At 34.0% G+C, this 23,780-nt stretch overlaps 3 protein-coding genes across 5 annotated transcripts; 1 reads left to right on the forward strand and 2 right to left on the reverse strand.

Annotated features, from left to right (window-relative positions):
• Positions 1-450: 450 nt before the first annotated feature.
• On the reverse strand, positions 451-7,215 carry LOC18039374. 3 transcript variants are annotated; one of them, XM_006429495.2, is made up of 9 exons: positions 6,586-7,215; positions 5,974-6,159; positions 4,792-4,884; positions 4,018-4,200; positions 3,831-3,933; positions 3,514-3,699; positions 1,883-3,063; positions 1,292-1,710; positions 451-1,135 (listed from the first exon to the last, which is right to left on the reverse strand). In XM_006429495.2, the coding sequence occupies exons 1-9, from the start codon at positions 6,826-6,828 to the stop codon at positions 1,081-1,083; spliced, it is 2,649 nt and encodes an 882-aa protein (XP_006429558.1). In that variant the 5' UTR covers positions 6,829-7,215; the 3' UTR covers positions 451-1,080. The 3 variants fall into 3 exon arrangements, with proteins under 3 accessions (XP_006429558.1, XP_024037367.1, XP_024037368.1); XM_024181599.1 differs by having other exon boundaries at positions 4,762-4,884; XM_024181600.1 differs by lacking the exon at positions 4,792-4,884.
• Positions 7,216-8,602: 1,387 nt separating this feature from the next.
• LOC18037999 lies at positions 8,603-12,054 on the forward strand. The gene is made up of 9 exons (XM_006429496.2): positions 8,603-8,812; positions 8,915-8,977; positions 9,058-9,113; positions 9,238-9,331; positions 9,418-9,478; positions 10,524-10,605; positions 10,947-11,002; positions 11,420-11,483; positions 11,587-12,054. The coding sequence occupies exons 1-9, from the start codon at positions 8,687-8,689 to the stop codon at positions 11,648-11,650; spliced, it is 666 nt and encodes a 221-aa protein (XP_006429559.1). The 5' UTR covers positions 8,603-8,686; the 3' UTR covers positions 11,651-12,054.
• A 5,177-nt stretch (positions 12,055-17,231) lies between these two features.
• LOC112097391 (auxin-induced protein 10A5-like) lies at positions 17,232-17,549 on the reverse strand. Its single transcript, XM_024182599.1, has one exon. It carries the CDS (start codon positions 17,547-17,549, stop codon positions 17,232-17,234), a length of 318 nt encoding a protein of 105 aa, XP_024038367.1.
• Positions 17,550-23,780: the final 6,231 nt, after the last annotated feature.

Below are 23,780 nucleotides of genomic sequence, written 5' to 3' on the forward strand. Positions count from 1 at the left end.
TTACATATTGTTGAATTTAAATAGAAAGAGAAAAAAAAGTACAAAGAATATCCATCAATATTTTAGATATTTTAGATAATAGCAAATATAAAAAGATGAGGAATGATATATATTAATAAAGTTACTATTTATTAAATGAGTTAAATACAATCAAATTAATTATGAAAAGATGAAAAGCCAAATCTAAAAAAAATTCTCTATTTATTAGATAATAAAGAATATACAAAGAAGTAAAATGGTGATGTCACATCACCTCCTCAAGTCTTAACTTTATATAGATATATAGATATATATATATATAGATATAGATATGTACAAACTTGCAAATGTGAATCTAATAGCTTGTAATTATAATATCTGATCTTAAATAGCTTTTTTAAATGTGAAGACATCCACATTGGATGATTTAAAGTAATTAGGAGAGATGGAGTGTTGGCTTAAAAGTTAAAATGATGGCAAAAAGAATTTCCTTATTAGCAGCGAAGCAGCAACCTTAAGCCAGCAACTGAGATTGACATCTGACAAATGTATCATCTTCATCGCACTCGATGTGTCTAAAAAGAAATAAAAAGGGGTCGTTGACATTGGAAACCAAATGGAAACCAAATGTCTAAAACAACCCTCTAGCACCAAAGCATTATGCCACCAACGGGTAGCCAATAATGTAAAACTACTACAGCTGGCAGCTGCCAAAACAAGAGTGGGGGAAAAAAAACGTTATTTTCTAGTATAAGTTACAGACATTGGCAACAACAATCTTTTCTGTCTATATTTATCCTACAACGGGGGAAACGTTGGTAGAAAAACCTGGTTAAAAACCGTAATTCAAGTATCCTATACACGAAAACAACTCAAACCAATGCACAGCTATCAAGACATTTTAAGGTGTTAAAAATAATCAGTAGAATGTACAAAATGCCTTTGAACACACAAAATCATGAACTCCAACACTCCATGTATATAGTGCGCTGGGATTGCTGTAAGAAGCCATACAAGCAGGAAGCTCTGGCACAGGCTGGTTTGTTAGCATTTAGCGATCTATTAACTTAACAGTGCAAAAACCATTCTTTCCAACTGCAATCAGCCGGATAAAGGTGGAAAATCTTCATCTTTCAAATGGTATTGTACATCAGTCCTACACGAGTAAAGGAGAGAGAAGGCTTAAGCAGAATTCCAGAGACAGCGAAAGCTTAAGCAGAATTCCAGAGACAGCGAAAGCTTAAGCAGAATTCCAGACATGTTATAACAGCTATTTAAAAAAAAAAAAAGGAAATTCATAATGTTATCATACCTATCTTGATCCGTGCCCAGCCCAGGTCTGGACCTTGGAGTCCTTGGTGATGAGAGACCTACACTTGAGTCCTGACCAATGGTAGAACATGTGTTTGGTTGCCTGTTGCTGTCGAGTGAGGGTGGCCCGTAATATAGATGCCCAACTGACCCAAATTCTACAACCCTGTCCACTGGATGCACCAAACCATTGGCATTAGGTTGTGTCTTTTTCTCAGGAGAACTAGAGTGGCAGGGCTCTGAAAGTCCAGCCTTAACACCAACTTGATGAACATGGATATGTGCTGGTGATGGCTCACGGCTGCTTCCCTCAAGTATATTTGTTTCAGGGGGTGTCATTACACGACCATTGCTACGGGGAGACCTGACCGGTGCTTGATTCCTTCCCCTCAAATTCAAGGGCCTATCCCTGTAATGGTTCTGCAAAAATTTAAGCATAAAACCACTTGAGACAACGAGGGCCACCACCTGAACAATTTAACAAAAAACAGATGCTGCAAATTGACAGCAACATCAACTGAGCTGGCCCCACATAGCAAACATAACATAAAATTCAAATGCCCATAATATCAAAGGCTTAGAATAAGTATACCGTGTTGGGAAAATAGGTCCCAGTTCCACGATGCTTTGGCATCTCTTCCATACCAAAGCTTGCACCAGGTAACATTGGTGGGGTCATTGGATAAAACAACGGTCTTGGGACAGCACCATTGGCATTCATCTGGGGTATAATGTTTCGCCTGAATGGTAGTGACCGTTGCATTAAATCCCACGAATTCTTGCTTTGGAACTGAGAAAGCAACTGTGGAGACATGGGAGAATAGGATGAATTCAAGGCATGCTCATACCACCACCGGACATGATTTAGACTAATTAGATGACTCTCATAATCCCCACTGAGATCTGATAATGAGTTTGCAGCTCTGGGGCTTCCAACAGTCCTAGGTGATGTATGATAACCAGAATAACTGAAATTAAACTCTTCTGTCGACCAAGGGATCGTACTCATGAGTGAAGGATGGTGGTTTGATCCAACAGGAGATGAAGCACCATGATTAACATCCAACTGGTTCTCATCCTGACCATTAAGTAAAATTAAGCCAGTTTCCTTGTAATGAGTAGGCAGAATCCCAGATGTCATGTTCTTCTCAGCAGAACTAGAGTTCAACTGCTGTTTCCACTCTGAATTTCCATTTCTTATTTCTCCATTTCCCATCGTTGAAGAAGAGAAATAAAGATGCGGTGCATGACGTGCTTTACTCTCTTCACCACTAAGAGAGGAACATTTAGAGGTTTCATTTGAAATTACTAGATTCAAATTTTTGGAAGTAGCTAGGTCTTTTGCGTCCCCAGAGAGACGGGTTTCTGAAACAGCTGTCCCATTTCCAGAATTGTGTGGTTCATTGATGGTTCTGCAATAACTTGATTCCATCCCCGATACCTTTATTTTACCAACACCACCACACAACTCTGCTTCATCATCTATCCTACAATTCTCTGTTATGCCACTAGAATTAGGCTCTGATTCATAAATAGTCTGGTCTTCCCGACATAACTCCGTGCCCAAAAAAGTGGATGAGACACCAAAGCCATTGTATCTAGACAGTGGAACAGGATCCTGAACATCAGGTCTCTGTCCACTTCCATGCCTATCCAAAGTGTTTGAGAAAAATTTACGTAGTTCATCAGTTAAACTTTCTTCTGGCTGGGAAAGGATGTGCCCAAGCTTTCGAGCCCCATAAGTAAAAGCACTCCTTATCCGATAAAAGTTCCCTGTACAGAAAATGGTGGATTAACATTGACAGTTCCATTTTCCTACATTAATTCATGTTATCATATATATATATTATGTTAGCATTAACTAATCATCAACAGTAGCAACTTACATGCCACTTTATTAACTTATAGGAACTAATTTCATAATTTTCCGGATTCCAAAAATCTTGAACTTGCATAACAGTACATTGTCAAATCAGTATTTTCAAGAAAAGCAATTCCTGATAGAACAATATGCATTTTCACACCATTAGTGTTTCTTCTGCAGCAATATATTAAATAATTAATGTTGTCTAACTGGCACACTCATTCTTCACTTTGTCAAAATATTTCCCAAAATATAATTGGTTTCATCGGAAAAATTTTAGCTGAAAATAATAACAATAATAATTTAAAACAAAAAAAGCCTCCTGGCCTCTCCACCTTGACTACAGAAATGATCTCTACCTTTGCTCACACTGCGTCCTAGATTATTATTTTCTTTCAGCGGATCGACTATGTTAAGGTGCTTTGGTGGAAATGATCGTGAATTTGTGTCAAATCCCCTTGAAGGAACTGAAAACTGTTCCACACACTCCTTGAGGAATTCACTACTGAGCAGTAGGTCACCTCCACTATTTTCAGGAGTCTCAACTGCAAAAGGAATAATAAGAGAGTTTGTGGGGGGTTGGTGTCGGAGGGGGAAGATAAGAAGAAGAAGAAGTTTAGCAATCAAGTTTCATATACAAATACATGCAGCACAAAATTGAAAATTGGCAGCTCACCTACAACTTCTGGCAGTGAGGAAATACGGACAGGCCCGTTCAAACTAATGCAGTAGCTGTCCCAATCAAATTTGCTGAAGTAGTCCAAAAATTTATACAGTACCTATAAATCATCACGAAATCAGTGAGTTAATTTTATCAGATAAATTTGAGCACTGTACCAATCCAAATTCCTGCAAGAACTCACCGCCAAAGGACCGTTTAATGAAGAGTGGAAGAGATGGAAGATATACAGAACCAAAGTCTCCAAGGCATATGTAGAAATCAAGCCATGATGAGCACCAAGAATTCGACTCTCATAATAGCACCAGGCTTTAATTAGAATAATACTGCGTTTGAAGAGATGATCTTTTCCAATCAGACGGTCAACCTGTACAACAAGCAGAATTCTATCTCAAAAGCTCAAGTATAACCACACCCTACCTAATATGACTAAAGAGTAATATAAATCTTAATAGAGAATTCAACTTCTTCAAAATATTCTATACAACAACAATCCGCAAACTCTTTATAGTAAAAACTAAAGATATTTCCAATATTTGCAATTGAGAGTAGAATAAAAGAATTTCTGCACCAAAAAGCTACCAATCAAAACAAAAGAAAAATAGATATAAAGACAAGACTGAAGATAAGCTGTGCATTTACACTTTACTAAGTATAATTTGAGTAAGCATGCGAACACAATAAATCTAAAAAGTTTTGAATCATGATATTAATCATACTATATGTCATTGCATTTACAGTAAAATTCTGAGGTAACATATGTTCCTCACGTCCTAACCCACTGGTCAATAAGCATGCTTGTAAAATTACCGAAAGAGACAATGAAAGGTGCCCATAATGCATAGAGTTTGCACTAGGAATACCCATAGACAGTAACATATAGCAATTCATTCAATTAAACTGTGAAAAACAAAACGCTTCCACTCACATATGTCAAAACATTTATGAAGAATGCTACCTGCTCAAGAAAGCATAGTGTGGACAACCCTCCTAACTGATTAAAGGAGATATCTACTACGATGTTCTGTACCAGACATTTTACAAGTTTAACCTGCAGCCAAAAAAAGGGGGTCTAAGATGCCAAATGTAATGAAACATAAAAAAAAGGACTTCTAAATCATAAATGATGTTTGAAACCCAATGACGTATCTAAATCAATCGTGTGCTGTCATTTCATCCTAGAAGAATAGCATACTGCATAGCATACAACACACACACTAGCAACCATTCACAATAGCTAATGAGAATAGTTGTCAGGTGGTTGGATATAGCACAGAGTAGCTTGCAAAAATAATTAGAAAAATCTGAACTTCCGATCCAATTCCCAGACAAGAAGTCACTAAAGAAAAATGCATGCACGGCACCACCAAAGATTGAGCCAACACGGACAGAGTGGATAATAAATTCCAAAGAGGAAAAAGATATCGTCCTCACTGCATCTGTAGAATTTTAATTAAGAACAATCCTGTCAAAGGAAATAAAAGCAAGCGCGAAAAATCCAGTTGTACTAAGGATATTACAAGTTTTCTAAAGAGTGTTATCAATCAATTTATGAGAGGGAGAATGGAGCCACCTCTAGAACATCAAATATCATTTATCATGTTTGAATGGTTTGACCAGTGAACAAAAGAAGGACAACAATAGTGACAGATGATAATATTTATTAGGAGATTTGAAAGTTAAAGGGACCTAAATACGCAAAAGGGTTATCAAGTTAGTTTCACGCACCATGTATATGTACCAAGGCGTTTACTCTAGGTGCGGCAAGTTCAAAACATAAGCAAAAGGGTGACTTCCACAAAGCTTAATTTGGAAAATTAAAAATCAGAGGGGGCAATTTCAAAATTCTAAGACCCGAAGAGCTTTTTGATGCCACACATCACAAAGTTCTTCCAAACCCTTTTGGGGCATCTGCCCCATCTTGTGATAAAGCGGCTCCGCCTATGCTCGTATTTACATAATCAACACTTCATAGAAGATATAAAATATTTCCAATTAGAAAAGCGGGGAAAGAAGAAATAGAAATGAAGCAGTAACGAAATTTCTCCAAATAACATCGAAATTTAGTATCAAGAAATTCAAAAAAAAAAAAGTTATGATAACAAATATCTCCAGTGAACATATGATTGAAGCAAAGAACCTCAGCACGGATTAGTTGAGCATCCTTCACAACAAACTCGGCAGCCTTGTTTTGATCTTCTCTCTCAAGGACAGAACACACATCATTGGCCAAAGCTTCCTCAACATTTAGACCACCAAAAGCTGTCAGATCAATATCTCCATCAGGGAGATAAGTCTTCAACGGAACTGATCCAAATGGAAATACCTATGACAAATGTAAGTTAGAAAAAGAAACCCATTTTTATCCATATTCTCCGCATTCATTTACGTCAAGACTCCATATATATCACAATAAATGACAGCACAGACTATTTAGCCATAACCATTGATCACCTTTCACTTAAGACGTATTCCAATCCTTCACAAAATCAAAGTACTGAAAGACAAGCCCTAGCTATTTGCTTAATGCACTGTATTAATAATATCACAGCAACCAAATTTCAGCCTTTCACGTAACATTTAGGGTTATTAACAATTCTTACTAAACTATTAACCTAATTATAAACATAAATTAAATACCCTAATCAATTGAAATGAAAGTACATTAGCATAATTGTAGTTAAAAATTTAAATAACAAGATAATTGTAATTAACATTTAACATAACAGCATAACTGTAAATAGATTCTTACCTCACAACCAAGATAATTTCTAATTAATCTTTGCACGTAATCAATGACGGCTTTCCTTCTCTCTTCGGAGACAACAGTGGGCTGAACCTGGGCAATTATGGCCTGCGTCGCCTCCTCGGCTCGTTGCCAGTACTCGGCACCAATTGCCGTTTGATTTGAAGGAACTGATGACGAGGACGATGACGGCCGCTCTCCAAAAACGGCGCCGTTAGGTTCAGGCGACCAATCTCGGAGATCGCCCATCAACGAAATAATACAAACACCAGGAATATCCACGTAATCAACGAATAAACCGAACAACCATCCACGTGTCTGGTTAATAGGCTTATCAGATAACAAAAATCGAGTTCCCGATCTGAAACGGTGTCAAATAATCGGCGATCAGGCTTCCACGGCGGTCGGAGTGCAGGGAGCGAAAAACGAAATAAAGACAGACGACAGGCGAATCACAATAAAACGACAGGTGAAATATGAAAATATTTTTGGGAGAATTTTTTGTGAACAGGTGGCGATGAAGGTAGGTTGGTTTTTAAAAGGAAGCACAAAAAAGTGATCATAGTGAGTTTTGGGATTATGTATTTTGGATTTTTTTTTTTTTTTTCTCACGACAAAGTTTTCACTTTTTAACCGTGGGCGGGGAACACAAGTGACGTGCGCTTGCCTCTGCTTGGCTTTTATGGAATTTATTTCAATGTTGTTAGGCATCACGACCTTTGATCGCGTTGCCGTATTTGGCAATTACAATTTACAAAGGAATGTAAACCCATTGAAGCCCATAATATATGTTACTAAATATTATTGCAAAATCTACAATTACTTGTGAAAATAATATCTAAAATCTCGAAAGCTAAGTATTCTTTATTATTAGAGCACGTTTGGCAATCTTATATGCCAAATGTTCGATTAACTATTATATTATGTGCGAAGTAAAAATTATTAATTGTTACCACTTTTCTTTTTAATGTATGGAGATCCCTTCTTACTCTTGACCATTAGAAGATCGCTTTATTCACATATAATTATATTAAATAAAAAATAATAATTTATTTGTTTATTTGTCATTATGAATTGGATTCACATTTATGCTTGGTGTTATTTTTTAAATTTAAGAGCATTTCAATAGCAGATAATGTTTTATGTTTTGTTTTCAATTTATTTAATTAAGGTATGATATATTATTCTTATAATGAAAATATAATTTAAAAGTATTTTATACAAACTTTATTTTTCTTGTGTGGAAGCGATTATTTCAACTTAAAATTTTGATAAAAAGTTTGGCCAGTGATCTCAATCAATTCAATGACAAATATTGAAAGTTAAAGAAATATTTAGTTATGTCAATTCATCCAACATCAAATTGTATAAAATTAATTTCTCAAAATATGTGTCAAAATTAAGTAAAAAATTTAAGTTGAAATAATCTCTCCCCATTTATATATAGTATGTGTGCGTGAATTATTTGGCCTAAAGTGTTTTGTCTTAAATTTAAACACAAATTTCCTCAATTTTTTTTATACGAACAATGAAATCTAAAGTCAAAGATTAATACTTAATGTTGTCGATTCATAAGTTTTGCTATCTTTGATCAATTGTATAGATAAAATCATCAATGTAAAATTAGTAATTATTTTACCAAAAATTTCTTACTCACGGTGACGGGTGACCCTAAAATGCTTCGCATTTATTAAAAATTTAGGTGCTAATTGACATAAAATTAGTAAAAAAAATTCTTACTCAAGATAAAAAGCACTTGTTAAATTTTAAGGTGATATGAAGGACTTTCCAAAAAAAAAAAAAGGTGCTATGAAGGAACATTCAAATCACCGAACACCAATTTTTATTTACCTTCTTATCAGTCCACATTGTTGGGCGAAATAACTTATACCAAGTATACCCTATCTTGTTCTAATTACACTCTTCGAAAAAGAATCAATTCAAGAACCCAGTGCTATCTAGCCCCACACCATTTCATATATTTTCTATGTACACTCATCTGGAAACTGCTTACGAGAAAACGCTTTCCGCATTATTCCACTCTGAAAAAAGGGTTTAAGTAATTCAATTCAAGCAAAATCTCGATTCTCAAACGAGAAATTAGATAATGACACCGAGAAGAAGAACAATTATGACGTCACTTCTGTTACTGCTACTATCCCTGCCGTCGATTTCCCTCGCTTACCGGCCTGGAGACATCGTTCCGATGAGCAAGATGAGTCAATATCACAATGTCCGTTTACAAAAACGTTAATTTTTTTTTCAAATTTAATTTCAATTATTTTTTATTTGCAAATTTTAAACTAATTAAGATTCGTCCATTTTATTATTCCAGTCGAGAACTGTGTGGCATGATGTAATCGGTAAACACTGTGCAATTTTCGCCGTAAATCGTGAGGTAGGTAACCTTAAAAATATTTGATTTTTAATTTTACCTATATCTGTTATGATTTTTAATTTTTGGCTTACTTGGTGTAGGCATTGATTCCTATAGCAAAACCAACTGGCTTCACGGGGGCTGATCCAGTTAAAATGTGAGAAACAAAGTCTCTCTTTCATTTTATATCGGCAAATATAAACAAAAATTGATTGAATTGTGTTATTGTTATTACTGAAATAGCAATTTATATTCATTAAATAAAAATGATTTATTTGCAGATCATTTCAAGTTGGACGAGAGAAGTTTCGTGTTCCATGGCTTTTTGTGATAAACCGTAAGAGCTCTCAGGTTCCGATGATCGACGTGCACTTGGTATGGCTCTCGGTTTATGCAGAAAATTCTTTTGTATCTTTTTCGGTTATCATGTGCTGAACTTGTGCTGTGGTTTTCTGATGCAGAGGTATTCAGGAAATGATCTGCTTGGTGTCACTGCTAAAATTGTGGATATGCCCCAGCATTGTATGTAGCTTTATCCTAAGTAGTTCTTCTCTATATCAGTTTGTTAACCAAGGAGAGCTTTATCATGCTCACATCAACTGTAATAATTTTTTTTTAAAATATGCTTTTAGGGTCTCCCTATTGAGATTATGTTTTTCCCGCCTTTTCTTGTACTTTGACATTGTAGAGCCTTGTGCATTCCCTCTCTACCTCAATCGATTCATTTTGAACCTCCAATTGTAGTCTCCACTTTGAATCAGGTGCCTGTTTGTGGTTGGTAGTTTTTAATTTTTTCTTCGCATTACAATCATTTTGATCCACAATAATTTTACTTCAAAAGTCCATGGTTGCATCTTTCTTATGTCCACAGAAAATCATCTAGGTGCTTATTTTAACAGTGCTTCTTGCTGTCCTATCATCTCAAATGGGAAGTTATGAACTTCTACGTTGCACTTATATGTAAATAATCATGTATTACTTTATACCCCTCTTACTCGTTTCACAGTGTGCGCATGTCTTCAATTTCTAGCTTTGAAGAAAAAAGAAAGTGGCTACTCTTAGATATTCATTTCACATCTTCATAGTTAATGTTATTTCACATCTTCGAAGTTATCTACTTTGCCTTAGGTCCTCTCTGTTTTGTATAACTCATGATTCTCGTCTATCTTAGATGCTTTTTTGAAAGAAAAAGCTTCGCCTTATCTATGATGTGAGGCAAGGTGCCCTAGGTTCAATAGTTTTGTTCATTTATCTTTTCTAAAGAGAAAGGAGAATACCATCAAAGAAATGTGCATCTAGTTATTTCAGATTGCTGCTCTATTATAATTGCTTTTATTGAATATGCTAATGCTATTCAGGAAATGAGATTGACTTAAAACTAATTTTGAAACTGCTCGTCTTTGTTAGATAGCATGATATTCTTATGAATGAATGTCACTTGAATATTTTCCATTTTATAAATTGCAGTACCGTGATGTGAATTTTTTTTTCAGTGATTTATTGGAGTCAATTTAAATCTGTTTGTAAGGGTTTGATACCAGCTTCTATTTTTCATTGTTTTGAACAGATGTCGAAATTCATCCCGATCTTCCAAAATACTTTTGGCAACCTGAAAGTTGGCCAAAACATGTGCTTATTAGATACACGTGGTTAGTATCATGGCGTTTAGGTTAAATAATTTTACAAGTATCTTTATTGGTTGATTGGTTTGAATTCAGAGTCATGGGATTGGTATTAATTTTTTGTGTGGCCTTTTTCTGATTCTTCTGGTGAATTGGTCAAATTTGATTTTCTACACATTATATCCACCAAATTCTTGATAATTATCATAATCTCCTCAGAGAGAAAAAGCCTATTAAACTTCTCAACCCACCTTCGGTTTCATGCTTCTCAATGGTTTGCGGTGCATCAGAAGTCTTAGAAGTTCATTTCCTTTTTAGGTAAAATTGCAATAAAATGTTTGCCTGACTATGTAACTTCTTGAATACAGGGAAGAGCAATCAGAGATAGACGTGGCTTCTGGGTTTTATGTTCTGTTTGCATCAGGTAAAAGTTTGTACTCAAATCAAGGTTCTAAATGGTACTGGCTACTATACAGGGCTCTAATATCCCATAGTTGTTGTGTTAACTTCTTAGCCAGTAGATTCTGTAGAAACTTTTTGTGACAACTACTTTTAACTTCCTAAAGCAAAAGTTCGCTAAAATGATTAGAGTTCAAAGAAATTGCTGTTTGCTGTTGGCAGTGATTCGTAGCCTACTTTCACTTTTGCTTTCTATATCTTTTCTGTGTTTTATTTGTCGGGAAAGAGTTCTAAATGGCTTCATTGTTTTATTTTGCTGTATATTTCTTCCTGATTTTATCTAAGTTTGGTTCTAGCTTGTTGAATTCTTCAGTTCAATCATGGACACAACTAAATGCTATATAACAACTGGAGATTAAACATATTTCATTCATGCAAACAGGGCTCATGTTGTCTTTTATTCTCTCAATCTACATCTTGGAATCATCTCGGGAAAAATTTACAAGGTACTCTTTCTGCCTCTTTTCACTCTGGAACAAGACCTAAAAGATGTGAAAATCCAAGCAACTAATATCCCAAATTCTGATGGTTTGCTGCAACTGTTTCCAGATTTTTGCAGGAGACTGTTGCAGAAAGTAGCATGCCTGGTGATGGAGTGGCAAAGGTTGAATGATGGAACATCAAAACATGTTCTGTCGGTTCCAGATTTATTCATGCCAATGGTCGCATGGAAGTCATTGGATAAACTCCTGTCAACATGGATTTTGTCCATTTAGAAGTGCGAGACCGAAACTCCCTTAGGTCTTGAAGGGAACCTGCAGTCAAACACAATACAAGTAATGCTTTAACCTTTTTAATGAATTTGTTTGATTTTGGATTTTGTAGAAATTAGACATGTTAGCTGAAGACTGGGAAAATGCTTCCGATGTTGTATGTAATTTTTTACTGAAAAAATACCTCAAAGAACGTTTTAGCTGAATCTAGATCAAGGATTATACTTATAATGATGCTCAACACTTGGTCCACTATTGTTTGTTTGATATGGATAATTGATATGTAACCAGGACAGATTCTCTTTAATGATGACCATACATAAAAAAGCAGTGAACATTTGTCCGATGTTCCGTCTCATTAGCGCCACAAAAAGAAGTACCAACGACACTTACGGCGGGGATTTAGCTTACTTTATAGCACTTGTGAACTTCACTCTTCAAGTGCACTGACTCTTTGTATCACTCGCGATTGTCAAAGACTAAACAACAACTAAATGACTCGCCAATTCTTCTCTTTCATCTTGCTTTTCTGTGTGTCACGGTTTCATGCTCCTTTCCCAAATAAACACGGACACAATAACAGACAGTGGTCTGTCTCGTCCATCAAAAGATCCACTCTCCCATTCTGAAGCCCTTAACACGATCCAAAGCCCTCTTATCTTCATTCTTGTATCTCAAGATTCCCGAATCCATTAGCCTGGATTGTTGTTATTATGATCAATTTTTTCCTGTGCTTTCTACTTGCTGGATTATCGGGTTAAGGAACCATCTAAAGCTTATGATCTCGAATCCGGTTGTGTTGGCAAATACAATACAAGTAACCCGGTGATGCATAAAACAAATAATCATTCGACTAAGCGAACTCAAATATTAGATTTGTATTGTGCAGCGAGTAGACAATGATTTGTTTTAAATTTGTACTATTGGGCAGTGATTGATAAGATATGTGATTCCGATGGCAATTTCTAATTTGCTACTTGATGAGTTGATTTACATGATGAAATGAAGAGGGAAGTGTTATTTGTTGGTAAAGATGGCTCGGTTACTTTGAGATTAACCAATTGGTTATCTGAAATTCCAATACTTCCTGCAACTGTTTACTGCTTCCTTGGCCAGAAGAAGAATGGCTGTATTTACCTTAATTTCTGTTGTTAAGCAGTCAAAAAATTTCAGTTACTTCCAAGTGAGCTGAAGTTTAATAATGAAGGATGTGATTCACTAGTAATGCAGCCATAACAGTCTGGTGACCAGAGGTGAAAGAGCTATCAATTTCTTTGTGATTTCTTTAGTCCTTTTCACAGCTCTCTGTAAGTTGTAACTAGATATTTCTTGTGTAACCTTGAGTGTGGCCTTGTACTCTGTGTCGATACTTGATGGGTAACTGGTAAAAACTTTGAGGTGGTAAAAGAGAGATGAGATTCTGATCATCAACAGGTTGGGAGATGGTTTAGTTGATAAAAATTTCGAGATAGTTTGTATTTTAAAAGATGTTCATATATGGTTAATTGGTTGATTTTAGTGTTCATAACTGGGGTGTTAAACCTTTTAAAACCCAATTAATTAATGTAATGTTAAATACCACATCAATTGAGATTTAGTATTATGCAATATTTTTATATTATTGTATAATATATGTGAATAATGATCTAGCAAGTTATAGTGCTCACCTTAAAGGGAGCACTGTTTGGTTAATTCAAAATTTTAATATACAACATATAGTCCATATTTGAACAAAACAACTAGAGTAATAGTGCAAATAACATTATTCAAACAATAGTGGTAACCCTCTCAAAATTTATCCAAATAAATAGATGTGAACCATTTGGTGACCACACAAACGATTGCGAAGGTAACAAAGAGCTGAGCAGACTTTTAGTTTATTCTCCGACTCCAGGTGGATTGAATCATTTTTTTCTCACCGTCAAATGCTAATCCTCAAAAACCCACATCTCCATTCTTGAAAGAAATAACAATCTAGCTGTTAGGAAATTAAGCTTCCTCTCAAAATCACTTCAAGTAATTTGTCAAGTAACAAATCAATAAAAAAATTAAATTGAGAATAATATTAATCCTACAACACAAGATTTACGTGGAAAACTCTAAATTCAAAGAAAAACCACGGCCGTTGTAAAAAAGACAACCAGAGAAAACTATTTATTATGTGAAAAATTATTACAACCACACTCTCAGAAATAATTTCTCTCACCCAAGCCTCAAATACACCCAAAACTCTCAATTTAAGAGTAATTATATTCAACTCTCAAATTATCTTTAAATACAAGAGGAAATGAATTTTTTGGAATGATAAAACTTATGAAATGCTCTTCTATTTATAACCAAACTGATAATATTGTTCAAACCATGTTACTGTTCACCGCGTTTTTTTTTTTAAAAAAAAAAAATCAATTCTCAACTCTAGCCGAGAGGCCAATTACGTGCATAGTAATTGACGACTTTAGCTCCGGCCAAGAACGAGTTACTGCTTTAAACTTGCGGGATTATCAAGTTATGTTGATCTTGGGCTGATCACTCAGGTAAAATATATCTTCTATTCCCTTTTGAAAAACGAATATACCTTTCATGATAACTTAAAAATGCTATGCTGTTGCAAGCCCTGTTTGTATATATATATGTTAAGAGTGATTATGAATTTAGTAACAAGACGATTGTAGTTACATGTGTTTAAAGTTTTAATCATAAAGCATGTGCAAAGATTACAAGTATATATTTGTATTTTGTTAATTCAGTGGTTTGTACTCGCCAGCTCTTCTTGTTATAATGTGAATTAAACGGTGTTGTTCTACTATTAAAGTTTACATTCTCATAGAACATAGTCTTATTCATTATATTGCATGGTCCTGTATATGCTCATATATGCTAAATCAAATTCTGAATACTTACTGAACTGCTAAGTATTTTTGCTCTTACCTATCGTGGTGGCATTATACTTTGAAAGACTGTCATGGCCCATCCAATTTTTTTCCCCTTCTTTTAGCCATGCCTCCTGTTAACAATGGTGCTTGCAAAAAGAAAATGTTTTGTAGGTACCCGGTCTTGAGAAGATTACTTGGGGACAGACCACAATATTTAACCACAGCATCATCATCACAGGCTGCTGCAAAAATCAAGTTGGAGGCGAGATACATCAAGAATTCTGATCCTTGTGATACATTACCATGTTTTATTTCTTCCGCCAGGTCTGTTAACCATTTTTTATCTTGGTGCCATTTTTGGTATGGGAAACCACTGAGTGATAATATTTTTCGTTTCTTTCTTTTAAGCTTGGTTGCTCTATCCAAACATCAAAGAGGAGAATGAGAACACTGGAGATGGAGAGAAACACGGGCTGCTTGAGTCAGCTTAAGCTTCTGAAAGAACGATTGCTGAATTGGAGAGACGCTTGACGGCTTGAGTGAGGAGAAAACTCTTGTGACTAAGCTGAAAGCAGAATTGGCTAAGATGAGTAAAAAATTTGCTAATGCAAGATCCAAATCCAAGACTTGAATCATAAAGTGGAATTGACGGGAGCCGCTACATTTGTTGTTGTTGCTTCTTCATGCAATGGTCATTTCCATCTGCCTCTTTTCTTTTATTAGTGTAATTTCGAAGCTTGTGATGTCTGCTCTATGGAGTTGGGCTTTTGTTGTATTTTCTAACGCAATAAAGTTGTAAGTTTTAATACTTCTGCTTGTTTGGTATTTTGTCTATTCTTTTGTTACATGGTGGACCATGAAATAGGAATCCTTTTCCTCTCTCTCTCTAGACTAGAGAGTTGGAATTCTTTTTTCATCTTTTCTGCTATCCTAACTAACCGCTCCTCTTTCTTGCAGAAGCAGAAGTTCTTTTGTTAGTTCTTTGTCAAATCTTGATTCATAGAATTGTCTTTGTTATTCATTATGGTTCAACAGTACACGCAACTACCCAAATTTTAATTTTTATCATAATTAGCCTAAATATTGTTTTTTTTTTCCTTTTTTTCATAAATTTTCATAAAACTTCATTAGATAATTTTTTTATAAAATTCAAATTAAATTTTTAACTCCTATCTGTATTACTTTTTTTAACTTAGATGATGAGTCAAATAAACTTGTTTGAATCCAAAATTTATTTAATTAATATTATTATTTAAATATATATTTTATTAATAATGCTCGAGATTCTAATAGTTGAGTTCCAATCTGAATCCAACTATTATGTGTCATTTATCTATTAGATATTGAACTTCATAACTAATAAAATTAATATTCTACTATCCAAAAGGCTCATGGATAAATAATTGTAATTTATGATTAAAATCCTCTTGTAACATTGGACCGACAGTTATTAAATATATAATTACTAGGGTGACCTTTATAGGTATTAGTAATATTTTCCTGCAGCATAATGACTCCAAAGATGATTAAATGAAACAAATAATAAACTAATAATTTGATGTTAAAAAAAAAACACCTAATGATAAACTTGAATCCTCTATTGTAATACTTGAGTGGATCGAAGTAGTCTGTTGAGTGTTTTATATAAAATAAAAGTATATTAAAATCATTGTTTTGTTTGAAATGGCGAAAAAATTAATATTTAAAAACAAAGAATTTGGGGAAGAATAAAGAATCTAAAGTTTTGATTTCGTTGGATATATTCATCAATAATTAAGCTTATGTATCATTTAGAAAGCTGCTGAGCGAATAAATCGACTTAATCCATTCAATGGAAGTTCCTTTGAGGTCGAATCATCCATCTAAAAGCTCCTGGCAAATTAACTTAATTGCTTCGACGCGCATGCAACTTTGCAAGCTTTTGCAACAGTAAAGAATATAAAAGAATATTAACATTTTTGTTTCTTGATTAAAAAGAATACAAAGAATTCACATTAACCAATCTCTTCTTTCTCAAAAATTAATACAGTGGGAAAACAATAGCAAGAAAAAAGTGTTGCACACGAAATGTGGAATCAAACGCACTAAATAATTACAAAAAATAAAGAACACAAGAATTATGTGGTTCGGCAATTATGCCTACGTCTCCGGGAGCAAGAGAACAATAATTGTATTACTAACAATTATTGGAGTACAATATTTGAGTAATGAAAACTTCACTTCCTAAAACCTAAATACACCCAAAGCACTCACACACACACACACTTCAATTGCTCACACTCTCAGAATTCTAGAATTATTTCACTTGCAATTTCTCTTAAACTCTCAAATTTTGGGATGATTAGAATGGAAAGAGTGTCGTCTATTTATAGAGAAAACAATGGCACTACTGCACCAACCCCTTTGCAATTTGTCAAAGTGTTGGGTATTGCTTTGGCCAATTTGTCAAGTTAATTGACAAATTATCCAATGTTTGCCAATTTATCAAGTTTATTGACAAATTCTATTCTTTGGCCAAAAAAGCCTTCAATTTTATTTTTTGACTTCAACAAAATGAAATATAGTAAAGTGGCCGCTCTCCGATTGAGCCGCTGCTTCTGCATGCCCGCTAAAGTTTCTTTGCAAGCTTCAATGTCTCTTCAAATGCCTTGGGGGTACATGCAAGTTTTATGGGACCGTTGATTTTCATGTCATACACATCATGATCGTACGACTGCTTCATCAGTTCCCTAAATGGAGGAAAGTGTACAAACTTCACAGGAACTTGGTATCTCTTCTCTTCTTCACCGACGTAAAACGGCACGTAACCGGCTCTGTAAATTATGCCAACAGATTCCTCAGCATCGTGATCAGCCACCGAGAGCCGCTTGTAATTAGGGTTCTTCAAATGGCTTCCACCGAAGGTTTTCTTGAAAACAGAACCCATCTTCATTTTTGGCTTAATAAATTTGATGATGAGAACGGAAGAGTTGCATGGGCTAATGACATATTTATAGTTATAGGCGGCAAAACCTTGTGGGTATAGGAATTTGGTTTCCTTCTTGGATGCTAATTTGGTTGCGTACTAGTTATCCAAGCGGTCGATGCAGTAGCAAGTTTCCAAGCAGGCCCACTTTCCACATTTGTAGATTGGATCAAACTTGGGCCTAGAACAAAACGATCAAAAGAAAGCCCATTCTCATCAGTCCGCATTATTTCATGCTAAAAACTTACTTAAGATCACCGAGATATATTTAATTTAAGACAGATTTTAGATATATTAATGTAACATTTAAAAAAAAATAAGAAAGAAAAAAAATGGCTGAAAGAACGTTACTTATATCCTAATCAAACCCTTTTCTAAATGAGTTACAACTGCTGCATTTGCTTGCAAGTTTGGGGTATGGGGAGACTGGTGGGGTGCATTTAGCAACGTTCACTCTTGTTATTTCAGACAAGTTTATGAAAACAGATTGAAATCATAATTTTTATTTCAACTTGCCTTATTTATTTATTTATTTTTATTGGAACTTTAATTAATTCTTACATAATCACATGGCCGCCGATTCTATAAATTAATTTGTTGGTCGGTGACTTGAGCACGCTGGCTTATAGCAGGCTGTGTACCTAGCTAGGACCCAAAAAAAAAGAACAAAAAAAGGAATAATAATATCTTTTCTTTTTAATTTATATATATACATTATCATAAAATACAGAGATTTGGAGACTTTCTTCTGCAGAGCTGTGTGCGCGCGTGTTGGGGTTGTGGTATTGTGTTTCTGCTGCGATGAATCTTGAGGATGTCGAAATAACTGTTTTTGCTGCTAAATTCATGACATGTACAGGTGTTGCTGCGACAACACAAGGCAGCATCTAGGTTTTGACTTTACAACAAAAGTGCCATTTGTCATAATTTGAGTTTGCAGCAAATGGCAACAGCCAGTTTTTGGTGCATCATCATCATCATCATCATCATCATCAACCCGAAAGCAAAAACAATTTGTTTTTCGAAATGGATGGACCCACTAGTTTTGATTAGACGTTTTCCTGATTGAAAAATAAAAAAAAAAAAAATCAAAGAAAGTGGGATGACAATGGAGGGAGCATTGCTTGTCCCCACTGCGGTGAATCTACGAATACAAAGTTATTTTAAAAAATAAAAAATAAAACCAAACACATACAGTGTCTTCAACTTTTTCTCGGCTCACAAGGGCTTTTTAAAGTTCGGGTGGGAAAATGAATGACAGGGCTTTATTGATCAAGGGGATGTCCGGGAAAAGTGTTCTCTTTTCTCGAAAGTATATCTACGAAAGCATTTTTTTTTTTTCCTTCCGAAAAAGCTGTTGATAACCACATTTATAGAAGGTACTCTAGCTATATGATTTTATCCTCACAGCTATATTTAAAAAGGTGGGGGAAAAAAAATTTTCAAATTTGTTATAAAAATTGTAGGTTGTGGGATATGATATCCTCTTAATTCAGCGGACAACATTTCTTTACCTTATTGTTGAGGTCAAAAATTTGAATCTTCCTATAATTATGTGGAAGTATGTTTCTTTTCTTCTTTGAGAGTTGATTTTCTCGACTGGATTTCGACTTTAAGAGATCAGATAAATCCCCAAAGACATTGGATTAAGTTTTAAGTCCTGTAGATTTTATTCAAAAGTATTTATCAATAAATTTATGCTATGCTATGCAAATTATCTTAAAAAAGAAAAGAAAAAAAAAAGAATGTAAGTAATTTGAAATAAATATTATGTGTTGTAACTTAAAAACTACCGTTGCTAAAAAAATGGAAGCTATAACTCTAGAATAAAAATTTATAACAATAGCAAATCTGAATTATTTCAAGTTATTGATTTTACCAAAATAACAAGGATCATATAGATTTTTCATCAGATAACTTTGGAGTGAAAATGTGAAATCACTTGAACTTTCATACAGCAGTTGTAGACTAATAATCAGATCTGGAAGCAAACTGCCTTGGTATAAAACATCTAGCTAGGTTTTGTTTGAATAATAAAAGATTGAACATACAAAGTTTTAGAAACGAACATTAGTTGTTTAAATATTTGTTTAAGTGAACTCTTATTCGTATGTTCAGAGTGCATGCACTTACATTAGAAGATATTTAAATAGTTTAGTTAATACATTAATCATCTACTTTAAACTCACTTAATGTAAAGTTAAGAATAAGTTAAGCAGGAGGAGTATGTTTTGTCGTGTAATTAAGCTGAGGCAAAACCTTAACCATGTGGAGACCATTTACCTATAGGGTATGCCTTATTCCCTCCAAATTATATACACATATAAACTAATTCATAAAGTGTTTGCAATCAGTTTTTATTATCATCTTATGGGATTTGTTAATTACTTTCAAGGAAAAACATTATCCAAATAGAAAATTAAAATATTTTAGTTAAATGAGATAATATAACTTAATGATGTGTAATAATTAATTTTTCCATATGACCCTCACAATTAAACATTTAAAATACTCAGCAAAGCCAAACAAACATATTTATTACTACCCTTTAATTGAAAAAGAAAAGCAATGTCATCATTTCATGTTGTCTCAAGAGTTTTTGATTATCAACAAAGAGTGATGAATACATGAACGAAGTTGTAGAGACAGTCAATTAAAATTCATTAAAAAACAAAAAGAAAGTAGGTTAATTAATGTTAAAAGAAATGCAATACAAATTATCAAATTAATTGCCCACATCTTTGCTGCTTGAATGAAATGGACAAGTTGGTGCAAGAGTTTCAGAATTTTCGGATTGCATATGCTGAAGCTTTGGTTGGCCAATCTGGCATCTTTCGTACCGTTAAGGTCCTGGTCCCGATTGAATGCAAACATGCAAATGCAATTTTTTGACTTAGCACGCATGCAGAAATAAAGTACGGCTCTCTTTATAAAATTACTTTGTTAAAACAACTAAAGAAGCATAAAGATCCTTAACAAGCAGCAAGTTTTAGGTTACGGGACCAGAAGGCAAAGGTTCCTGCTGAGCGATTTTAATGTATTTGGTTATTAGTATTGCTGTCAATTCCCAACGTAATTTAATCCTTTTTGTTGCCAAAGCTATCTACCCACTTGTTTTAATTTGGCTTCATGTTGCCAGCGCTGAACTTATTCTGTTTCAAAGAGATTATTATTACTTTGATTAATTATTAAGAAATGGTAATACAATCATTCTCTTGTGCCGATTTATGTACATTTTCAAAACTTTGATTAATGCATGGCTTCCAATAATGGCTCATCAGACCCGGCATACAAAATATATTCTTTACATCCCAATCTGAAACAAAAGTTTTGAGTTCGATCAAATCTTATTGGCTCATATATGAAATTTTATTCCAAAGTATATACGTGACGTGCGTATAATGAAGCCGCAGCTGAAGCACTTGAGTCATCAAACAATTATTTGAAACTTGTCTCTATCAAGACATTCAGAGCCAGAGGTAAATAGAGAAAAAAGAATCGCCTAAAATTGAAGTTGAATTAACAATATTAGGTGACTGTGAGGATAAAAGGAGACATGGGCACTATATGCCATCATCATTTTGTTAATAAACCTCAAATAATTGAAGTTATAAGAACCAATCGATAAGAAAAGGGTACTCATGGCTAAACCTACTTTTTATTAGTTCCCATACTTCTAGCAGCATTTTTTTTGGGGGGAAAAAAAACATGTATTCTTTCAATTGAAAAGCCATACTACCAACATAATGGTGGCTCTTACTCAGAGATCCTAAAAGGAACAAATCCTAGGTGTAAAGAAGTAAAGTCTGTGATAGGAACTCGACTTTTAGACTCTAAAATTAACAATGGAAAGGCAAGTAGAATGATTCTGTATAATTTTTTTTTTATTTAGTCTAAAAATAATTTAATCTTCTTCCTACTCATGTGATGAGAGTTCGAAATGGTTCAATATAACTTATTTTGAAAAAAATATGATCCAACCACTTATTCTTAATCAAAACACGTTATTTCTTCACTCATGTTTGAAAACCGATCCAATTAAACTTCTTTTTCTGCTAAAGAAACTGTTAACTATTAACTTTTTTGGTTGTGTATTTTAATATTCTATTCTTAAACATTCTTTACTTTAATAAAGTAAAGAATCTCTTATAGTAACATTACTCCATATATATGAAAAGAGAGAGTGTAAATTTCTAATTAAGGATTTCTGACGATATTAGAGTCTTGAATAAGTTAAAGATAAAAAAATATAAATTTTAATATACTGAAAGATAAAATACATTGCATTAGAGTTTGTATTTTATTGTCTTTTAAGTCATCTATGATTTTAATATAGTCATGAATCCTTTCTTGAAAAGTTATTCTCTCTTTTTTTATACACACCCATACACACATAAACATACATACACACACACACACAACAGCAGTAAGAAGGGAAATATGATAAGGAGCTTTAATATTTTTCCTTTTTTTAATTCAAAGGAGTCCTTTAAAAAAAATTCCAAAGGCTGAAAAAGGCTTAAGCTTGATCTTTATTATGTAATATTATAAAGATATTAATAAAGAGTGCTCCACCCACCATTTTATTTTTTTTTTCAAGATAGAAATGTGTGAAAGTAGAAATATTCTTTTCCATTTATAGTGAGCTTAGTGAGTTTAAGTCCCATGAAAGAAAAGCAAATCGTACTCAGCACAGCTAAGACCTTACAGCAGTTTGCGAGGACCAACTTGAAAAGAAAGTGACCATGTTGAGCGACAGAGGGGCTAAATCTCACCTTAAATCTTGTAATCTGTCAGAAATGAACTGACTTAAACCGAAAAGTTAAGTTAAATAAGCTGTAATTATATTTATTTAATTTGGATTCTTAATTGCATTAATGCGCATGCCTGATCAGCTAAATTTTTTGATTTCGAAAGGCAGCAATTTCATGTGGGGACAAAGATCATTTCCCACTTACAATCACTGTCATCTTCTTTTCTGGCTAAGTTAGGTATACGTCGCAAGAGGAATCTATGATTAATTTTGACTCTTAAGTTCAATTATATATATTACATGTTCTATGTAGGAAACAAGTTAAAGATAACAAAGATGATAGAGCTTCGTTTGCATAATATGAATTCTTCTGGTAGAGAAGGCTTTACACTTTTGTGCTAAGTTTAGCCATGCCTAGGAAACTTTAAAATCCACCCACATATTATTGCCCCGTCTCAAAATTAATTAATTTTTAGTGTGATTTGATGTCTTTAACCTTTTTGCTTTATTGCATAATGCTTATTGTTGGGCACAATGCAAAAGTAGATTTTAGACTTTTTTCTCTCTATTTTATTTCTTAATCAACCCTCTTGATTTAACTTTAATTATCGTTTCAATTTTGAATTCTTACCTACTAGCTTAAGTTTGAAAATCATATAATTCATTTAACCTGGTATTAAAATAAATTTTTTTGTGTTCAAACTCTAACGTACGTGATCATTTTGTCTCAATAATTCACCTATTTCAATTTCTTCGGACCTTCATTAAATTCACGATATTACCTCTTCCATGCTAAAACGAACCAAAAAAAAAAACCCCCCCCCAAAAAAAAAAAGAGAAAAGAAAAAGTTTGGTAAAGGATTTTGGCTGACTAACTGAAAGTCGGCCTCTTGGCTGGAGGACTTCCTATTATTCGAATCGAATGTATGGGTATCCTAACACTTGTCTACTTTTAGAGATGCAATGTTGGTACTTGGTAGCTTTTTTTTTTTTCCTTCTTCTTCTTTCTAATTATTAATTACCATTACGCGTTTTGACACTGCCCACGAAGATGAACTTACTCGCGGAAAAATTAATATCGAAATTTGACTCCTCCCAATGAACAGTATAACTTTTAAATTGTTGGGACCAAATTTTGTGATCATCTCAACTGAGTTTGTATTAAGCGACATTAATGCAATCTATGAAACTCATAATATAAAAAGATAAAATTTGGTAAACTTGAGAAATCGTTTACTATCAAATAACTGATGAAATGGGAAAACAGCCAAGCAGTAGAATCCAGAAATATTGCAGACAGCATCATTCTTGGCTTTAGGGAAATCATGTGAAAGATCTTTTTATTCCTCTTTTTAATTTGTCCACGTACAATTCTAAGTGTGTTTTATTATAAACCCATAACGTGAAAAAAAATCTGATAAGAAGATATTGATTCCCCA

Source organism: Citrus clementina, unplaced genomic scaffold (assembly GCF_000493195.1).
Source record: "Citrus clementina cultivar Clemenules unplaced genomic scaffold, Citrus_clementina_v1.0 scaffold_6, whole genome shotgun sequence".
Lineage (NCBI taxonomy): Eukaryota > Viridiplantae > Streptophyta > Magnoliopsida > Sapindales > Rutaceae > Citrus > Citrus x clementina.

Bases quoted from the DNA above. Each gene is read 5' to 3' on its own strand.
- LOC18039374 (XM_024181599.1), bottom strand. From the start codon at position 6,828: ATGGGCGATCTCCGAGATTGGTCGCCTGAACCTAACGGCGCCGTTTTT. The intron at 1,711-1,882 runs GTATACTTATTC...AAATTTTTGCAG, and splicing joins GGACCTATTTTCCCAACACG to AACCATTACAGGGATAGGCC. The intron at 1,136-1,291 runs GTATGATAACAT...TTACTCGTGTAG, and splicing joins CTGGGCACGGATCAAGATAG to GACTGATGTACAATACCATT.
- LOC18037999 (XM_006429496.2), top strand. From the start codon at position 8,687: ATGACACCGAGAAGAAGAACAATTATGACGTCACTTCTGTTACTGCTA. The intron at 8,978-9,057 runs GTAGGTAACCTT...TACTTGGTGTAG, and splicing joins TTTTCGCCGTAAATCGTGAG to GCATTGATTCCTATAGCAAA. The intron at 9,332-9,417 runs GTATGGCTCTCG...TTTCTGATGCAG, and splicing joins CGATGATCGACGTGCACTTG to AGGTATTCAGGAAATGATCT.
- LOC112097391 (XM_024182599.1), bottom strand. From the start codon at position 17,549: ATGGGTTCTGTTTTCAAGAAAACCTTCGGTGGAAGCCATTTGAAGAAC.